Genomic DNA, 22,789 nt, shown 5'->3' on the forward strand with positions numbered 1-22,789 from the left:
CCTCTCATGTCGACTATCTGCTCTCATAGCAACAGTGACATCCTGTTTCTTGGAACAGGGCAGCACTGATGATGTCCGTCATTTGTATGTGGCTGATGGAATAGATAGCAGGTTTTTGACGGATTTTGTCAGTATTTGCCAGTCTTGTTCTCTCGGCTCAGGCTGATTATTCTCAGTTTCAGGCGTAGGCGGTCCTCCCACTCTAGAACTAAAGTGAGGGCTTTTGCCCATCTGATCCTACACAAACTCACTGCGAACCTTGCAAGATTTTGGACACCCGTATTCTGATAACAAGTTCTCAAATCACAACAGTCAAGCACAAAACTTGGGAAGCTACTCCAGTCAGAATGTTAAATTTGAGGGATGATTTTAAGACGATTTTAGATTAGATTTTAACATGCAGTAAGACAACCACTGAGTTACATCACCAGGAAATTTCCCCAATACTGGAAAAAACTAAACAAACAAACAAACAAAAAAAACTAAAGAGGAAGCTCTTTTTTTCCTCAATCTCTACAATATTTTGCACACCACACCTTAACAGTCATTTTTTGGTTAATCATACTTCAGTGCAGTACACAAAAATATTTGTTTTCCCACAGAGACTCAACAGAAACACATTTTAATTATTTTGCAGTTTAATTTCATCACGTTCAATATAGACTGCATAATCACACAAATATATGTGCTAAAGGTGCTAAAGAATGGCAGTGTCATGTAAGAAACACTTATACAGGGAAAATCATAACTGTGTATATTATGAAAACAATTATTTTAAAACTAAACAACAGGGGCCATGCATCCCTTGAAAATAGGCTTAGAGTAAAAGATCAATCTATGGGATTTTAATAATACATTTCCAGATTGTTGAAATTAAGATTGTGTTTTATTTTAAAATGATTAGTTCCCCATCCTAGTCTCTCCTCTGTGATGTACCTGTAGCAGGTGTCCATATCTATTGACTGAGTGGATGGAGCTGTATCTTTTTCCGCTCTGTGTCCCATTAAATGTGGTGCAGTGAGTTGGTGATGTTACTATAGAAACTAGCCTTCACCCAAAAGGCTTGGACACAGAGGGGAAGCTTACACGGGCATCCTCTTAGATACAAACGTCCATGCACACACACACACACACACACACACACACACACACACACACACACACACACACACACACACACACACACACACACACACACACTCATTCACACTTTCACATCCACACATACAAACGCAGTGTAAATAGGACACCGGGAGTAATTTGCTCACTTCTTAAAATTTGGCCATTATGGAAATAGCAGCCAGTTGCAAATCTTTCTTTATTGCTTTGCAACCTTTATCATTTATCATTTACAATTTCATCTAACAAACTGGCCAGATCAGTTTTATTTTTAAATTCTCCACAGTGTGCTATCCAGGAGCACACCACAGCATATTAATGCTGCGATTATCATCATTTCAGTTTAAATCAATTTAACCCTCTATTCTCATATGCTGAGCGCACCTACAGACAAGGACGGCAAAAATCACTTGTAGTTTTTCATATTCACGGAGCAGTTCTCCAGGCAACGTTTATATAACATCTCATCTGTTAGTCATAGCGAGCAGCTTCTTGCGATTGGTCAGTAGTGAAAATATGCAAATCACCTGTAATATCAAGAGTAGCAGTGACATTTGAAAGCCTCATGCTGAGCATTAGTCATGAGATCTCTGGTACTGAAATGAGTGGTGTGTTTTTAGCTTACCAGGTTTGCTAGTATGTAGTGGTAGCTCTTCACGTTCTTTCCCAACTCGATGATCTGAAATAGACCAACAAATTAAGGTGAAAAAATAAAGCAGTATTAATTGTGGTGTGCATTGTAAAGCCTTATCTATGCAAATAAACCATATAAATCACACTATAATATCTGCTGTATTATTCCACATAATTCCAAATAAGTTTTTGTCTTACACAGCAGTCATAATGTGTGTCAATGTCCATGATTACTTAGCCTTTTCTTACTGGTGAAAGTAAGGATATGTAAATAACTAAATATGTAATAACTAAAAACACACTACACAATTTTTCCTACTATACAAAGTTTTCCTACTTCAGACTGTTCATTTCAATGAAATGGTGTCAATGCATGAATGCAAGTCATTTTTAGATAAAAGCATCTGCCAAGTGCATAAATGTAACATTTAAATAATCATAACAACAATAGCACATTTTCTATAAGCGTACACCCACCAATCGCCATAAAATGACTACATTCCTGGGCTTTCATCTTTACATTGAGTTTAGGGTGTTTCAGAATGAAGATGTTACAAATAGGAGAGGAATGAAGATTTATGATGCAGGTTTTCTTTTGTGTGGCTATAGAGATAACAAAGCCTCTGCAGGCATGGAGAGTACAACAGTGGTGAAAAACAATGAGTCATACACTGATGGGGGAGGAACACATTAGCAGCGCTCTCAGTCTGTTTGGTACACTACACTGGCCGTGGGTCACAGCTTGAACTTGTGTGGATGTACGTGAGTGCTTTTTGTGCAGTGTCAATGGCTACCATAGACTTTGACACCATCAAACTGTTACGCTGTTCAATGGCTTCAATTAAAGAAAATCCTCTGCATGTACTAGAGATGTGCAGGAGTAACCGGGTTCATAGTGATCATGAAGGCATACTTCTGTAACCAAAATGTATGCATGTAATTATCTATTTGTTCTCTCACACACTTCTGAAGTTGTGAAAGCTGACAGTGATAGCCTGTGGCCATGACAGACAGTAGCATTAGTTATTAATGGTGACCCCAGTAAGATTTCATCCGGCAGGCCAGCCCAGGGCAGCGAACACCACTGACAAGGACCCTTTCTGGTTTTCTTGTGTATTTCAATGCTGGGATCAACATGAAAAGGCACAGTTCACCCAAAAATGAAAACTTGCTGTCATTCTGTTCCAAAACTGTATAACCTTTCTTCTACAAAAAAGAAAACATTTTAAGAATTTTTTTTTATACAATGGAAAACAAAATATTTTATTTTATGTTTCACAGAAGAAATAAACAGCATGTGGATGTGTAGATGATGACAGACTTCTTGGGTACTGTTCCTTTAATGCAGAACACAGGAATGAAATCAAATTTGTTTGGGCGCTTTTAGTCCATTTCTGTAAAATCTTTGAGCCAATCTATATGAAAGTATGTTCCAAAAAGCTGACAAAAAAACTTGTAAAAGCAGCACATTCTGGAAAAAGGACCAAAAATAATGATGACTTCATCTCCTGCTAAGGGTATATACACATTTTTCCAATAAAAAGCACTTAAGAAATGAAACTGTCAGCTCTTTGTGATACCACATGCCACCGATTAGAAGAAGCCAGAAGCAAACCATAGACTTCCTGGGCTGTGACAAACTAATGGCTACTGGTGTTATTTTAAGTTTTTCATATACTATTTATATTTAATCTAATTTTAGGTTTAATATGATTTATATATAAAACAGTTAATAGTTTTACTCAACAAAAACAATGTTGACTATCTGAAAAAAGACACTAATACTTGTGCTTAATAAAAATACCCTGAATTTGTACTTTTGGTATACTAAACTGGTATACTTACAATCTGCTAAACTGGAGCAACTGGTTTTGAACTTAATGCACTTTAATTGTATGGAAGTAGTGCTGAAGTCCAACTAAAGATATACTTAAGTATATTTAAATCTGTTAAAATGGAACTATGGCAAGGTTACTTTAGGTACATTTTGAATATCCTGCATCTAAAGACTAAAATAATTATAAAATCATACAGTCCTCATCAATTGTGACAATAAAACACATTTTAGACTTAATATTAAGAAGTGTGCATTGTGCACAAGAAGTTCTCCAAATAAAGTTTAATTATCATTGTTATATCAGGAGGTCTCCAGTGATATGTTGGTAAATATGCTAACAGATTTGAACTACATTTGGTATGAAATAAATGTATTTTAAATATAATTCTTTTTTACTAGGGAAGTCATGCTGAAACTTTCTATTTCAAAAGAAAGTACATTTCTGTTTATCAAACTACTTTATGGAGTCTTTTAAATATACCTACTAAAATGTTCCACACGACATCTTGCATGGTTAGAGAGTGATGAAAAACATGCACAGAGTTTTTCCTCAATTAAACCCTCTGGCCCCTGGTGTTAGTGAAAGAATGTGAATCAAAGTGGGAGGAAATGACACCAATGTTGTTTCATGGTATGATTGGTGGATACATGATGATGGATGATTGCTTTCAGAGAGGAAAAATTTGTCTAGGCGTGCTGTGCAAATTGCCACCAAATGATGCAACAGCCTTAACTGTGGGCACTGTGATATCAATAACACAACACGGCCTGTCGAGGGTCTTCTTTTTGAGTCATGAAATAGAGGAAAAGAGAGAAAGGGAAGAAAAGGCACGCTCTCATTAATTACAGTAACAGGACACTTCCTCCTACTCCAGGCAGCAGAGAGAGGTGACAGAGAAAGTGACACGTCACTATGGCTCCGCTGCCAACCCCAAATGTCAGCCCAGTGTTATTTATCTGCTCCGTCCTTATCGCTTTTTGAGTGAGAGAGAGAGAGAGAGAGAGAGAGAGAGAGAGAGAGAGAGAGAGAGAAAGAGAGCGTCTTGGGGCCTGCTGCATAGGCCACTCCATCTGATTTGAGTGGCCACAGGCTTCACCGAGTATTCCAAATCTGAATTAGTTTAAGTTGAGTCATCTGCGCCTTCAGATGATTACTGATATAGACTCATTATGACATGGTTATTAGCAACATTAAAGCTGACTGTTTGTGTAGCTATGACTAGCTGTTTGTCTTGATTGAAAGACATATTTAAGTGGTCTTATTACATACAGAAAAGAACAAAGAATCTCAATTTGGATCCAAAAATTGATTCCTCATTAATTTGGAGCACCAGACAGCATGTATGACTATAATAAGAATGGTGAGAGCCAATTACCTTCTTCAGGATGGAGGTGAGTCTCTCCAGCTCACAGTCGATGATGATCTGGCCCTCCTTCCTTTTGTCCAGGTCCTGGAACACTTTGAGGAAGGACGGTTCTGTCATTGTCTCAACATTTACGGAGGTAACCAGCCAGTTATGCTCTGCTGCTGTGTCCAGAACCTTCTGCAGAACTGACAGTCCTAGAATACAAATGAACAAAATTAGGCAAGCAGAATTCCAAAAAGCTGAGGTAATCAGTTGCATCAAAATGTTACATTTTTGAGATTAATAGAACTTGAGATCTTTATTTTGAACTAGACAAACAAGGTAACTGCATTTAATTTGAAATATTGAGTAAGTTAACTTATATGTATATGGAGGAAGAACTAGTTAATATGACACGTTCTGTGAAATGCAATGTGTAAATAATGACATTCTGGTAAGTTAATTAATTAGAAAGTCATTCTGAAGCATCTCAGGAGCTTGGAGGACTATAGTATCGACACTCTGTTATCTCCAGGCACCTCTGACCATCTGAATGCCACTTTATTGGCTGTGAATTCAGTAAACCTTTCAGGATGGTACAGACACTGGAGAATGAGAGCGACACTATTCACAGACAGGAAATGAGGTTCGATTAGTGAAGACATTGATCTTGGCATTGGATTCAAAGATGATGGATGCATGTGTGCAACACTGTGGGACCAATCAGCTTTCTCCCTAGACAGCAACAAAAATCTCTCTGATTCAAAAATAATACGCTATTACAGTAGCCATTAAAGCCAACAAAGGCACAATCTGTCTCAAAACCTAAAGTGCTGCCTCACTGTCTGCCACATACAGAACCCTGAAAAGTGTTCCAACTGTTGCTAAGCTAATGGCACGACACTCTGACACAGCAGCTTTTAAGATTTTTAATTACAAGGACCCCTAAACACTATGCTCATCTGGAGAGCCCCCCCCCCCCTTCTAAAATATAAACATGACTATATTTTCATGTACAAAATAAAACAAAACACTACTAACTTTTTGGAGCAGACGTAACACCAGCCTCGACTTTCACATAAGAACCGATTACTTGTCAAGGATCATATGATCCCATGACATGATGACAAGGGTACATGATTGCTCTTATTATGTTGCCGCTGAGAGCAGTTTGCTTCTTGTGTTCTCAGTACTTCAGCACCATGGCCAGCTCCTCCAAACTCATCAAAACCTCTCCAAGCACTCAACTGCTTGCTTTCAGAGCCATCTATGCTTTTTGCTGCATGAGTATTTCACGGAACAAGCCCAAGTTTATTCAGTAAAAAAAAAAAAAAAAAAATCCTGCTAGTCTACACCCTCCTGTAAATTCTGCCAGGCTCTACAAAGAGACATAAATACAGCAACTCTCCTGTGAGCATTTATATGGGAAATTGTTTATGAAATGTTTAATGGACTTACTCAGGTTTGTTTTATGTTTTGAACAGTACCCAGAGTAAAACAGCGTGCACTCAAATTTTACAGTCTTTGTTTAATGCAACACCACACAGCTGTTGCGTGAGCTGTAATTAAAAAGAGAGCAACGACAAGGATGCACACTTTATAATTTATGGAACCAATGGATCCCACAGCAGAAATAACAGGAATAAATATTGCATTTATGGGGTGGGATGGACCACAAAATAAATCCGGGGAGGGGCAACTGTGCAAGAACTGTGTATGTTTTTGTGCACTACAGGGACTAAACACTTACTTAACCACTGTATAATAAAACAAAGAGAAACTTTTGAGCATCAAAAAATTTAAATGAGTCAAATGTAAGACAAATAAAATAAAACAAAAATCTGTTATCTTAAACCTTCATGTCAGAAAAAAAATGCCTTAAAATAAAAATTCAATCATTGCTTATTCATCTTCACATCATTCCAAAACCAGACGACTTTCTATCAATTGAGCAACACTCAAGCTTCAAAAAGGATGCAAAGATACCGTAAAACAAGTGTACGTACATGTGAGAGACAGTGTCATTCAGTTTGTGAATAAATTATTATTTTGAATCAGATCTTTTTAATTAATCCAGTTCACAAAATTGGTTCAAAAGATTCACTGACAAATCTAACTGTTTCAGTTCTTGAGTTCATGGTCTCAATGATTCGGTATAAGCAAACAACAACCACCACAGGGGAAGATTATCAGTGATAATGATTTCAATTTCAGTCTCTCACCCACACAAACTGTTTGGGTTAACATTTCCTGGTCAAATCTGTGTATTTTTCTATCTGATAATGTAACAATGAACCTTTAAAAATGGCTTAAAAAACATATGGCTCCATAGTGTCACCCATAGTGTGCAGTGTTACAATGACCATATTTTTGCAGTGCCTCACCTGTCAGTTTAATGAGTAGATGACATGAAGTGGTTAGCCTAATTAACCCTAGGTTAACTACACTGACAACAGGTCACAGAGCTTTGGATCGTGGCAAGTTTCAGAGGGCTTTTTTGTAGAATGCAATGCATACAGTCCCAGACATTTCTTTTCATTTTTTGCTGCTGCTCAAAAAAAGTAATTTCTAGGAATTCCTTCAGTTTATTGCAGTTGCTGTGGAAACTAAAAACAGAACAGCTTGACCCTGAGATCATTTTTATTCTTAGCAGTTTTCAAAAAGTTTTGGTGAATAAATTCAGTCGCTCTTTTACTTTATTAACACTCTTTATTAATCCCCCAGAGCTGTGTGGAGCACTTTTTAAGATGGCTGGATTGGAAGAGCCAAGAGTTAATGTAACTCTGATTGTATTCATCTAAAAGAAGAAAGTCATATTGGATGGCTTTAGGGTGAGTAAATCATGGGTTAATTTTTCATTTTTGGGTCAATCATCCCTTTACATGATGCATTTGTTACCTTTTTGGAGCTGTAAAGAGGACATTTAAGGGACAAGCACAGACATGACGGTAAGTAAACAGTCACAAAAAGTTCTTGAAGCAGTCTAACTATACAGCAAATCATATTTACAGTGTAGTTTAAAAAAAAAAACAAGTCAAAACTAGTTGGATTCCGAAGGAAAGAAAGCACATATTCAGAAAGTCTGTCTCTGTTTTGTGCACTTGCCCTTTGACCCCTCTGCATCTGAGCCAGAGTTGCTTCCTGCTTGACTCAGTGTGAGTACAGCTGGACCACTTTAAGACTGCAGGGTGATTTGTCATTAAGGAGCTCTCACTCCCAGCAGGCTCAACAAATGGCTCACGATGCACACAGAGAACAGGGCCAGCGGGGGAAGACGTCTCTCCTTAGCCTCATTCTCACTCATCTGGGGTGGTGTGACGCCGGTGGAGTACTACGCCAACATGGAAAACAGCACACAGTGGAGGAACTGATTTTATGCACATAGGAAGCTAACGCCGCGGCTGGGTTCACATGCGGGCTACAAACACTCTCACACGTATGTCCTTAAAAGGCTTAAAATAACCCCATAGACAGTGCAGCGCTGTATCTAGGCAACAAGAGGCTGGTGATATGGATTCCTGCGGTTTGGTTCCTCTCAGTCACAGAGTTAATGATCCTACAAACTTAACCCAGAGCCATCAGCACTTCCACAAGATGAAACCATCACCGAGACACCCGTGGCGTGCATATAGGCAGGCATCAAACCTATTGTGTGTGTAGAGCTGGAGCATTGAAGGGTACTACATTTCTTAAAAAAGACCTGTAATATGTAGATCACGTCATGCTCCTAAAGTATCATGGTCGGCTGAGCTGAACGTCTGTGACAGATGGTGACACGTTATGGGGACACTGGAGCCGATTGGCTACGGGGGGGAAAGCACACCTGGTGCTGACAGGTGTGTCAGATTCTACCTGCTTGGGAAGCAGTGCCGGATGCCCGTGACTTTTCAGATCTGGGAATTTCAGGTATTTATTTTGAGGCAAGAAGTGTCAGGCATTAAAAATTCCTGTATCGCTGTGCTGTGGGATGGTACATGGCAACAGGGTCCAAAATTAACACTCGGCAAGTGCCAAACACAAGTAAAAATTGGGTTAGTCACCACTTGGCTGGTAACTGTCTTAGGAACTGCAACATCTTTTAAATCAAATGAGTTAGACAGTCTAATTTAAATCAAATTAGAAAAATAGTTTAACACTCCCTGATGTAAAATATGTGCATGATTTAAATAAATGATAACCGTCTATCAAAGAACTTTTACCAAATTGGAAGCTTTTCCATCAGGATTTATTTCACAAAAAATTAGGCCACCAAAACAAAAATATGAGGAACAAAATTATTATGGCTGTCTTGTCAATGTTAATTTCTTAAGAATTCTGTCATTATTTACACACTTTTATGACCTTCCAAACCTGTATGAATTTATTTTTTATACTCAAAATTTTTTATACACAAAATTAATTATTTTGATGAACGCTGGGGGAAAACAACATTGGACCCAATTGCCTTTCAGTGTATGAAAAAAAAAGACATTCCAAAATACAGGTTTGGAATGATACAGTAAGTGAATTAAATGATTGTTTATTTATTTAGTTTTCGCATTTTTAGGCAAACTATTCCTTTTAGGAAAAACAACTAAACCTTTCCCAAACTGACATTTTTTATAATAATAATAAAACAAAACCTAGTTTCATGGCTTGTATGAAATATTTATTGGTTGGTAAATGTTCTTAATTCATCAGCCCTGGCCTGTGTGGCAGACAAGTACATTTTGGACCCTTCTTAGAATAACAATAAAACCATGTGTGGGGGTGCTTTGGAATTAGAATTTTCTTTCCCTGGCCTTCAGCTAGATACATTTTACTCTGGCACAACGATTTCATTCTGGCAGATCTCCATGGAGAAAGATGCACAAATGAGCTCCAAGTGCAGAGAGAGATGCATCCACTTAGATCAGAACACTATTGTTCATCCCAGCAACACCAAAGCAGGCTGCTCCCTCATGAGTCATATCTATATCTGTCGTTACACACCAACATGTTCACAAACAAACCAGGAACAAAAGCTGACTCAATGTGCACACCGGCAATGTGGTGGTAAATACTGGCTCTCAGAAAACCAACCAGCCACATTCAAAAGAGAATTCTAATGGGTGAATTCAGTGCATGGTTTTGCACAAAAACCTGTATCTTATTCACTAAGCCCCCCAAATCCATTTCAACCAAGTGCTACATGTATCACTATAGCACTACACTATGAGTATTTAAATTCTCATGCGCTTCAAAAACACCTCAGTTCTAATCAAATTTAGATTAATATAAAATACCCCTTTTAGAGCACTTTTAAAGAAAGATTTAGAGCGACTTTTTATTCACGTGAAGGGTTTTAAAACTTTTTGATGCCAAGAACCCTAAAAATGATGACTACCAATCACCTTACACTGTGTGAAAAAAGGTCAAATTGAATGAAATTTATTATAACATTATTTATTAATATTATTCATTTATTAATATTAGTTATGCTAGTGTAATTATGATAATAATATATTCATTTTTATTGCTATTGTAATAATGACAATAATAATAATGTAAATATATTTTTTAATAATAAAAATTGCATTTCAATAATAATAATAATAATAATAATGAATATAACTATAATTTGAAAATAATTTTTCTCTAAATGTGCTGCTCCAGTTTGGAAAATCCTAAGTCATGGAATCAGTTATACATTAAATAATAATCAAATAAAAATATGCAAATAAACATCGCTATTAGTGGGCGCAATTCATTCTTAATAACCCCCCCCCACCCCCACCATCCCCCCCAAATCCAAATAATAAGATCTTAAAAAGCAGGTCTCACCAGAGTCCGAGCTGTACATGTAGACAAACTTGGACCACTTGTAGTGCTCGATTACGCCCACCAGGGCATCCTGCAGTTCGGGTCTCAGCTGGATGACAAACTGGTTGGAGTTTTCCATGGGGAAGCTGGGCGTCACAAAGCAGACGTGTAGTGCACCGCAGAACGACATCAACATGTTGACAGTCTTCCTGTCGTACACGCCGATGATGGCGTACACTCCTTTGGAGAACTGCGAACAGACTGGAGAAGACAACAGAACACGATTTACAACACAGACATCATTTACGTCGCATTGTTAGCATCGCGCTGGCTTTATTATTCACTTCCGAGAAGCAATTAGTAAACGTTTCTGCACAATATGCATCACTGGACTGGAAATGGTGTGGATTAAGTTTCTGAAGGGCCAGATAATCAATGCGCACAATGGGTCTCGCTGAAATTTACCAAACAGCAGAGCGCTTTTCTATCTCTGCTGCTTTGAATGTTGAATATCTTTTCCTCTCTCTGTTGGTGGCAAAATGGCCTCAATCTGTTTTGAACCAGGTTTCCCTGTGTATTTTAATCCTGTATCATACTCTGCTGTTTCTATCTTTGCCCTGGCCGAGGTTATTTTTCACTGCGGCTCTGGGCCTCACGTTTCAGTCTCTGCAACTAAACAGATTGAAGTTGCAGTCTGTTCGCTGCCCAAGGCCCAAATCCCAGCAGGGGCCGCCCGAGGGGCACAGGGGGAGCAGGAGCAATAGGTATGGCCATCACCCAAACTGCCTGCCCCACAATGCAACAGCCCATAAGCAGTGCAGTGTGCCAGCTCCTCCAGCGTGTGTGTTTTTGTGTGTGTGCGTGTCTGTGACCACTGACCTTAATCACATGCACTATGACTCATTTCAACATCCGACTGAAACATAAACACTTCATCTGTCAGATATATAGATAGTGTCTCAATCTGAAGTCACATACCATGAAATAAACAAGCAAATTAGATCTTATAAAGAGAAGGTGATATTTAACACAGGCACTGTATATAAAAGTCACACACTTGGTGCTAAGCAATTATGAGTGTGACACGTCTATAACAGACGCTGTCGTGAGCTCTGAGGTAATATTGGGGGTGTTCTTATCACACAGCTCTGCTTCCTCTGTGACTGATGACTTGCACATTAATTCTGTCTGGGCTGAGCTTTGTGGACCCGGAGAGACAGAGAGAGAGAGTGAAAGTGAAAAGGGAAAGGAAGGTGGGGGACTGCATCCCTCTGTGTTAGCTATTACCGAAGGCATATGGCACATTGAATCGAGATCCTCACCATACCATATGTGCTTGTCTTGAATGATTTCACATACTTTTGTTTTTTTTTGTCAATTCATACATTGTTAATAACCTGCACTCGTTCATCTACAAAATATTGTTGAACTGGGTTCCTGGCAACAGGCATCAGCAGAACATATTCATTACCTTTATTTGATATCGTTTGGCATATGGCTTCATTGGAAATGACTTAACATTAATTGCAGCGATATACTGGCTGACTGAACAGAGTTTTAGTGCCTCACTCATGGGGTTTTAAACTCGCAATGCTATCTGAGATAGTCACACTGATGAACTTGAGAGAGATGCGAGTGTGAGTCACACTCCTTTACTGATTCTTTCACTCTTTTTCTACATACCATTTCCTGTTTTTTTTTTTTCATTTTATTTGGGGGGTCATACAATTTTGTAATGTTATTTAAAATAAGTCTCTTATGCTCACCAAGGCTGCATTTATTTGAAAACAGTAATATGACATATTACTACAGTTTAGAATAACTTTTTTCTATTTAAATTTATTTTCAAGTACAATTTATTCCTGTGATGGAAATGCTGAATTTTCAGCAGTCATTACTCCAGTCTTTAGTGTCACATGATCCCTCACAAATCATTCTAATATGCTGATTTGGTTTCTTTTTATTATCAGTGTTGAAAAAAGTTACACTGCTTAATATTTCTGTGGAAAAAATTATTAACTGTGATACATCGCGATTATAAATGATTTATAAGCTGCATTTAAATCAAAAAGAATATTTTTTAAATAACGTAACAGTCTGTCACTTTTGATTAATTGAGTCATAAAAAGAGAAAAAAATGACTGCTAACTTTTGTACGGTAGTGGATTTTTATGATTTGTGTACACACACTGCCAACACACATTTCAGTTCAAACCACTTGTTAAAGTGCATGTAGCATAGCTCACTAGTTTAGGTAATTTATTAGTTTGTTTATTTAATCTCAAGCTCTTCACTAACTTTAGATAAAACTTTATTATTGGAACAACTATTAAGGACAGCTGTAATTTGTCATTTCACAAGTAGTAAAATAAATGTCCTACTAAAGGATTCCAAGTTAGAATAACAACATAACAAATACATTTGGTTTTTAATCAGAAACACAATTACAAAAATTTCAATGGAATCCATTTGCCAAATGGCCGCCACCACTTCCTACGTGTGTTATAATGTGGAAGCAGATTGGAAGTGTGCCGCTCTCTCTCACTCACATCTGCTTCCCTGTTCTGAAAAGTTCGTCCTGACAGAAAGCACATGGCCGTGTCATCCGACCCTCTAATGACAGGAACACATTGGCCGCCTGCAGTGGTTTGTGTTAGCCTGAGTAGAGGCGTAAAACACTATGTGAACACCTCTGGCAAGCCTGTGCTCTCTGGCCATGCTAAAAATCCTGGCAGCATCTGGCCATCCTGGCACTATCTCACAAACAGATCTCCACAGGTCTGTTTGGCCCTACCAGACCCTCGGCGGGGATGACTGATGACTGTATTGAACGTTCAGCTTTTCTGTGGTCATGAAAAAACAACAAATGAGAAAAAGCAATGTATATATGGGATGTTTCAAGCAGGGATTTCTGAGAATATCCTTTCACTGTTTTTCATAGAAAATCATATGGAAATTCATAGCTTTAACTTGCATAACTAAAAACCTATGTTTAACACAACCTGTCCTCCAATCAATACGCTCGTATAGGTCGTTTGTCCAAATCCCTGGAATACGACCCATTAGAGCGTATACTACAATTGTGCACCATCAGCAAAAGGATGTTTCCATATTAATGTTTTGTACTCTTTTATTTGTGCTGCAATTTGGGTTTCATGTAGCTCAGTTGGTAGAGTATTGCATTATACGATTATATGTAATCATGCGATCATTGGTTTGATCCCAAAGAACGCACATGCTCATAAAATGTATATGCTCTATAAATTATAATTTTGCACGATTTCCGTGACAGGTAGGTTTAGGGGTGGGGTTAGGTGTGGTCATTTGAGCAAAAAAGCCACCTTGTACAATATGTACAAATTACTGTGAGATGGGTGTGAAATGTACACACATTTTTTAAATAAATGTGCATTTTGATTGGTAATGACGTAATATATAATTTCATGACGACAGACGGAACACGATACTGTCATTGTTTTTACACTCGCTAGAGGGCACTTAACTTTAAACCTTAAATATAGGTCATAATAAGGTGCTTTCACAAACTACCTATATGGTCATTTTTTGTTGGTGGACAGGCTCGTTTGACAATGCACTTTCAGCTTCATATGCCTTCCTAACTATTTACTAAAAAATAATAATTTCTAAATAAAGAATATTTATCATAATTTAAGTACATTTAATTTCAAACACCACTGACAACAAGGTGTTTACACACACACCTATACTCAAACTACAGAAGGTTCTTTTTTTTTGTGCACAATGGAGCTAGTCTTCAGCTGTCTGTCCAAGACAATGTCACTTTTGTCTTTTGAAGTATGTGCACAGCACAATGCAGAGACCAAGTGTAGACATGCTAAACATTACAGTGAATGAATCCGAGCTACAATCACATTGTTCAGATCTATAAGTCTGACTTTACAGAAAATGGACTGGAATGATTTAAATTGCACAAAAGTGTTTACATGACATTTCCAAAATAAATTAAAAATTACTGCTTTTGTCTAACGGAAACTACATTTAAAATGAATATAAACAGTGTTGTTAACAAAAGAGCAGCAAGAACATCCTGCTAATGTTCTTCTTTTGTGTTCCACAGAAGAAATGAGAGATTTCTACTTATAAAATCAATTGACAAACATGAAGAAACAGTATATTTGTTGTAGCTGTGCTGCTGAACTGGCTTTCCAGCATTTCTGTTTTTGCTCATGCTAAATTACATCAGTTCCACCTAATATGTGTGGGGCCAGTCTATTTAAGTGACAGTGTGTTTGAGAGGTTCTTACCATGCAGCACCATGCAGTAAACTGCTTTAAACTGCAGTCTGAGAGCAGTCGCAGGTAGACTCCCTCAGGAGAACTGTGGAGACTAAATAGCCATTTCCTTCTCAATCTGTTTCTCTCACTCACTGTTTCTCTATTCTCCTCCCTTCCAATCATGAGCAGAAAACCTGTGGATTATTTGTGGAGCCTGTGTGCCCTTTCATGTGTTGTTATTTGGTCTATGTTGATGCCCGATAACATGTCGGTGTATGGATTATTTGAATAACTGTGAGGTGAATTTTAAAGGACACCAAGCTCCACCTCTTCCATCCACATCCAATGCTTTAATGAGGTGCTCTGCTCGCTCTTTTGGCCTCCAGTCCTCTGTATAAACACTCACACACACATTATATCCTTTGGCACACTCTAACATACACACACAAGCTACATGCCTCACAGTCTAAATATAAAACACACACACACACACACAAAATAATTCAGCAATCTTACTCTCACTACACATAAGCATCTGCAAATATCACCAGAGTAATTACACTCAGACAAGCGTAAGACCTTTTTCACCCTCTCTCTCTCTCTCTCTCTCTCTCTCACACACACACACACACACACACACACACACACACACCCACTCACACACCCACATAGGAACGCACATAAACCTGTCCATACTCATTGACGGGAGTTACACGTCATTAGTCTACACAGTGAAGCGTATGGCTGTGGGCGCTCAGGGGAACATATAGTAATAATCACTCCTGTATCCTGCTGTACAGTATATATGCCCTAAGTGGACAGTTCCAGGTCAGCTATACATAATGTGTTATTTCCAAGGAATTCGACCTTTACAAATACAGTATGTACATGCTATGACAACATAAGAAAGGGCTTCTTGGTCGCTGTGATTTTGTCAAGTAAGACATGTTCCTGGATCAACACATTTTGTTGATCCTGGATCAACATTACTGTCCAAAAATACAGACTTAACCCAATACCCACCCCTAAACCTAACCTTACTCATAATTTATTCCTAAAATCAGAGGGAAATGATAGCTGATTAACAAGGGTGTAGAAGCACCTAATACTGATTGTAAACCTAAAACTGACATTCTCAATCTCAATTTTGATCGGTTGATTAGAATGTTGTTCCAGGATCAACAAGAATGTTGATCCAGAAACATGTTGTACTTGGTGAAATCACATTCACCGGGCTTGTCATCATTTGCATGTGCTCATTGTTTGCTCATGTCCTGTGATACTTCCATTCAGTCACAATGGCTGATGGCTTACAAATGTCAGAATGCTTTTGTTTTAAAAGGAATCGACATCCTCAAGGCGGTCTATAATATTTAGTATATCTTCATTTATGTAAAATGTAATAATTTTTATATATTGTATTTATTAAAATATAATAATGATAACAATAATAACACTTTTTAATAAATAAATAATATATTAATCTATATGAGAAATCTTTTTGTTGTGTAACGGCAGTCGTGTTCTAAACCGGTCTGCTGACAAGGCCTCTTAGGGCTGAAACAACTGTTATCACTCCTGCAACAGGAGAACAAACCAATTTAGAGAAAGCCAGCGGCGACCTCAGAAAGACAGCTTTTTTTTTGTACCCAAATATAACAAATAGCCCAAGTACTGCATCTCATTTTGTCCATCATGTCTGATGCAATAAAAGAGATCAAATATTGACAGTTTCAGTGCTTCAGTGTGATGTTTGTGTCATTTCATAAAAACAACTCAATTGTCCTGGCTGATGGTTGACATTGAGAATTACTGTGCTGTGGCCCTAAAGCATTATTTAAAAAGCCACACATACACATTTGTTTAATTTCTAACAACCATCTCCTTACGGGTCTATGAGGTCTGTCTGTCCAGTACATATCGTCTCTGTTTAAATTAAGTTATGTTCAAAACAGGATGACAATGACCACGCCACACTGTGATGCCTTTAATGATAGTGGTATTTAGAGTTACAGGTCCTTCATACTGAGAGCCACAAATAGCTCTCAGTGCAGCAAAAGTGATGCAGTGTTGGGTGGGTGGAAGCCCTTAGGTGCAGAGACCACTGCTCTTGTCAAATGAGAGTTCACTTCTTCAGAATGAGTCACCTACACAACCTGAGCATGAGAGTGTGAATCACATAAATATGGAAGAGAAGAAAATCCACCTCAGTGGCAAATGTGATGGGTCGGCACACATTCTGGGTGGTACAACTGTGTGGCCAAACCAGCATGTATCCAACCAATCAGTGCTCAAATTATTCATGTGATGCAAAGCTGAGTTTTCAGCAGCCATTACTCCAGTCTTCAGGGACACATGATCCCAAATATGCCAATTTGATCCTCAAGTTTATTATTAAACGTTTATTATCATTATCAGTGGTGAAAACTGTTGTGTGGATTTTTGTGGAAACAGATGCAGACTTTTTTCAGGATTCTTTGATGAAATTTTTTTTCAAAAGAGCAACATATTTAAAGTTGAAATCTATGGTAACATTATAAATGCATTTATCATAAATTTTAATCAATTTAATGCATAATAGTTGAGTATTTATATATATATATATATATATATATATATATATATATATATATATATATATATATATATATTTATATATATATATATATATATATATATATATATATATATATATATATATATATATATATATATCTGGGCCAAGTCTCATTTAAAATGGACTGTGGCAAAGTGGAAAACTGTTCTGTGGTCAGACAAATCAAAATTTGAAGTTCTTTTTGGAAAACTGGGATGCCATGTTGGGTTGACAAGGACAACCCAAGTTATTATCAGCGCTCAGTTCAGAAGCCTGCATCTCTGATGGTATGGGGTTGCATGAGTGCGTGTGGCATGGACAGCTTACACATCTGGAAAGGCACCATTAATGCTGAAAGGTATATCCAAGTTCTAGAGCAACATATGCTCTCATCCAGACATCGTCTCTTTCAGGGAAAACCTCGCATTTTCCAACATGATAATGCCAGACCACATACTGCATCAATTACAACATAATGGCTGCATAGAAGAAGGATCCGGGTACTGAAATGGCCAGCTTGCAGTCCAGATCTTTCACCCATAGAAAACATTTGGTGCATCATAAAGAGGAAGATGTTACAAAGAAGACCTAAGATAGTTGAGCAACTAGAATGCTGTATTAGACAAGAATTGGAAAACATTCCTCTTCCTAAACTTGAGCAACTTGTTTCTTCAGTCCCAAGACGTTTGCAGACTGTTATGAAAATAAAGGGGGATGCCACATAGTGGTAAACATGGCCTTTTCTCAAGTTTTTTGAGATGTGTTGATGCCATGAAATTTAAAATCAACGTATTTTCCCTCAAAATGATACATTTCCTCAGTTTAAACATTTGATATGTCATCTATTGCCCTATTCGGATGGGACTAGTTTTACAGGGGGTCGTTAGAGAAATATGTGTTTCACAGACATACTTGGTGATTTTAATCCCGTCCGAATCTGCCACGTCTGTGCTTTTCTCACACAACCTCTGTGATAATTCCTGAGCAAATTACCTATTGCTTTTCAGCATGTTTGATATATTTGCTTACCGGCAAAGAAATAATAATAAAAAAATATTAAAAATTATAAAATCAAGAGCAAGATCAGGTAAACTGTTAATACCGGCTATTGTATTATCAGCAGTGTTTGGAATAACGGCGTTTAAAAGAACGGCGTTAGGTAACTACGTTATTTTTTCAGTAACGGGGTAATCTAACTAATTACTTTTCCCGTCGTTACAACGCCGTTAACGTTACTGAACGTTAAATGCGGTGCGTTACTATGCATTGATTTAATATACAATCCGAACGCACCCCTGGCTCACACAGCGAGTGAGCAGGTGGGTTAATAACGAGATAAGCGATTATGATTGGCTAAGGCAGAGTCATGTGTTTCATTGTAGCCAATCAGAGCCAGTGTTTTTACACACACACGCCAGCGGCGCCAAAAACACACACAGTCACACACACTCAAGAGCTACACAGAGATTCGCAGCAGCAGCAGAAATGGCGAGTCAGGAGCAATCCGATGAAAAGTTGGCATTTTCAAGGTGGAGATATAAGCACTACTTCAAATTCATTGTAGTCAAAGGCAAGAACGTGCATGTAATGTGTGACACACGCATCTACAAAGCTAGTGGCCAAAAACACTTTTCTTACAAAGAGTGCAGGATAAAACTCTAGCTGTCTGTTGATGTGCAATACATCTCGAAAGTTATGTAAGAACACCTGTCTGTTCTACTTATTTCAAATGACTTGTGAAAACTGCTAAAAAAAAAAAAAATAATTCTTTGACATATAGCAACTTTTTTTTATTTTTTTTTACAGTAACGCAAATAGTTACTTTCCCTGGTAACGAGTTACTTTTATTATAGAGTAATTCAGTTACTAACTCAGTTACTTTTTGGAACAAGTAGTGAGTAACTATAACTAATTACTTTTTTAAAGTAACGTTCCCAACAGTGATTATCAGCCTCAGGTAAGATTACTCACGTTCATTTATGTACTCAGTTACATAATGTTTTAATTACATATGTACCTTTATGAAAATTAAACATACGGTAGGTTTAGCCTACTACACAAAAAGAAAAAAAAAAGAAAAAAAAAGGAAAACAACTTAATCTAAATGAACCACACATTAACATGGTTTTGCTATACTAGCCATTTAGTATTTATTGTGTAATAATACTAATGGCAATCATTCTGAATGAATGCAATGAACGCATACAGAGCGCGTGATCTCTGTGACGCCCAGATGCACAAAACAGACCCTCCCACCTCTGTAATAAGCACGGAGATGTTAGTCCTGTCCGAATGGGTACATGAAAATCGCAGACGTCAGGTGGTAAGAATCGAAACTCAAACGTAGTTTAGAAAACTAGTCCCGTCCGAATAGGGCTTATGTTGTATTCTGAATAAAATATAAAAAATTTGAAACTTCCACATCATTGCATTCTGTTTTTAATTCACAATTTGTACAGTGTCCAAACTGTTTTTGGAATTGGGTTTGTATATGACTTGAAATTACAAATGCTGTAAATTTCTTTGAGTATTAGAGGTGCCTATTAAAAGGGATATCTAAAAACAAAAACAAAAAAGTAAACCAAAAGCTTATGCATAATTGTCCGGTTGATATGCATTTTATTTCAGAAACAACTAAGGATGTTGATCTCAGACTGTGATGTGAAGCAACTAATTAAAAAACACTTACTTACTTTACTACATTTTTCAGTAACATGACAGGAGCTATTCTGCTTTCAAAACTGCAGCGATTCCAGCAACATGTTACTTTTCCAAGTAGTGGTATTGATTGATAAAATGTTATTCCAATGTTTTGCGGCACATTCTGCAGCTCTCTACATTTAGACAGCAAATTTGATATATCTACAAGCTCGCTCTCTCTCTCTCTCTCTCTCTCTCTCTCTCTCTCTCTGTCTCTCTCACACACACACACACACACACACACACACACACACACACACACACACACACACACACACACACACACACACACACACACAAACACACACCCACACCCACGACCCTTAATGCATGTGAGCACAATAATAAGTTCCCAGCTGAGAACCCTTCCTCTCGTTCTTACGGATGGATATTAAAATCAAGGATCAGAGCACTAAGTAGGCCAGAAGAGTGTTAGGGCAGGCTGACCAGAAAACTTGACACTCAGTCTTGGTGTGCAGGGGATGAACAAAAAGGTCACACTTTCAAAGAGTGCTAATAGTGCTGTGAGCCTGTGGCCACTGGGCTCAGTATGTGTCCTCGTCATCACGGAAAGGACAAAAGCACAATCCTCCGACGGGCAACAGTTTCACGTATTAGCTCTTGTGCAGAAAGATGCAGATGCCGTCTTCAGAGAGAGATCGTATCTTTCTTTGTCTTCTGCAGTTTGTTTCACCAGTGTACAGGAACCATGGCTAATTATGCTGATCATTGAGAAAACCAGACCATTTACAAGACATCCTAAGAGACAACAGGCTGACCCACACACACACATCTTAGTAAGTATTGGAACCATAAGAACATTGGTTCTGATTCCATTTTGATTCTTTTTGTACTTCTGAGGAAGCAATAGAAATAGAAAGGTGTGTGGTCAATTTATTATTTCTTGGCAGCCAAGACTTTCTCTCTATCATCATGTTCAATTCAGACAGCAAGCTCACAATACAGCTAAAATGAATTCAGTAGCGTTAGCATAAGACCAATAGTAGTAATCTATTAAAGTGTTTTAAGTGAAGTTTTGCATCCACTTCACTAGAAGAATGCAAATGTTCATGGTTTTATGGGTGGCAAGATATGATATGATACTTGAGTATATATATATATATATATATATATATATATATATATATATATATATATATATATATATACTGGCAAAAAAATAAACTAATTATAGCCTGAATGCACTGTAAGTCGCTTTGGTTAAAAAGTGTCTGCTAAATGCATATATATATATATATATATATATATATATATATATATATATATATATATATATATATATATATACTCAAGTATCATAGACACAGAAGAAGCTGCATTTACATTTGTAACTTCTTTTAGACTTAATTTAATTGCATTGAAAATCTTTCTTCATTATTTATTTTCATTATTTTATTTTATTTATTTTCAACCCTACACCTGAGTCAGATTTTCCATATCATAAAACATTTTCCTAACATGGATAATACAGCCTATGATTACATCTACACAAGCACTAAAAACTATATTACAATAAAAAAAACATTCTTAAATTCTCTATGGTGATGTCAGCCAAGACAGACACATGTGTCCTCATTAAGACAGGAAGCTCAGGCTATATGGGCCATACTCCTAATGAAGCATAATTGGACTGCTTCCACTATTTAAAATGGCAATATATGATGGTATGGGGGACAGTGGAATCTCTTGCACTAGATAACAATGTCAAGGCAAAACTGTCTCATCCTGAATTCATGCTTCAGTCTGTTATACTGATTCTTGTATTTGTCATTTTCAGCTCAAAAATCAAAAGCTTCCCTTAGTGTTTTACCACCTTCAAATTCTTTGTTCTATATAAAAAAATAAAATAAAAAAAACAGGATGATAACAGTTGTCATGTTTCTAAGGAAGAGAAGACAGATGGGAGAAGACGTGATGCTCTCTTTGTCTCTCATTAATGTAAAGGACTGTGCGAGACAAGGGAGTCTCTGTTCATCTCTCAAACTGAACATAACAGCTCTTCTCTTTGCCTCATTGAGAAGTACATCCCTCGCTGGATCCTTTCTCACAGTTCTCACAAAAACCAACAGTTACAGTAAAGCAGAGATACAAAGCCAACATATATAAATCCACCACACACTGGCCTTAATTACCTCCCTATTATTGTTGTGAATTCCCAAAATATATTAAACTGCACTGGATTTTCCCAAGCTGCTGGTTTCCAGAGCTGCCATGGGACGTCGTGAAAGGATGATGTTTTCATTAGTGTTTGCTTCAGGGCAACATTCACAATTAACCATTTGAGATGAAGATCCGGACCGGCACTGGTTCCATCTAATTCACAATTTCTGACCAATGTATAAATACAAGAGATCAGAAGTTTGAGGTTGGTAAGATTTCATTAAGTTTCTTAAAGAGTTCCTTTATGCTCACCAAGCATGTACAGTATGTACAGTGTGTATGTGGCTGCATGTATTTTATTAAAAACGCAGTAAACAATATTATTAACATTTGTACTATT

At 37.5% G+C, this 22,789-nt stretch overlaps 1 protein-coding gene across 6 annotated transcripts in view; it reads right to left on the minus strand.

Annotated features, from left to right (window-relative positions):
- Window positions 1–22,789, minus strand: part of gria1a (glutamate receptor, ionotropic, AMPA 1a) — a 73,064-nt gene that overhangs the window by 44,903 nt on the left and 5,372 nt on the right. For all 6 annotated transcript variants that reach the window (XR_009424524.1, XR_009424521.1, XR_009424522.1 and 3 more), the window contains exons 3-5: window positions 10,738–10,977; window positions 4,966–5,150; window positions 1,745–1,798 (exon numbers count right to left, since the gene is read on the minus strand). Coding sequence is in view for 2 of the 6 variants with exons in the window: in XM_059515751.1 (XP_059371734.1) it covers window positions 1,745–1,798; window positions 4,966–5,150; window positions 10,738–10,977 (479 nt within the window). In the remaining 4 variants the exon portion in view is untranslated. The remainder of the gene's footprint in view (window positions 1–1,744; window positions 1,799–4,965; window positions 5,151–10,737; window positions 10,978–22,789) is intronic.

Source organism: Carassius carassius, chromosome 29 (assembly GCF_963082965.1).
Source record: "Carassius carassius chromosome 29, fCarCar2.1, whole genome shotgun sequence".
NCBI classification, from domain to species: domain Eukaryota; kingdom Metazoa; phylum Chordata; class Actinopteri; order Cypriniformes; family Cyprinidae; genus Carassius; species Carassius carassius.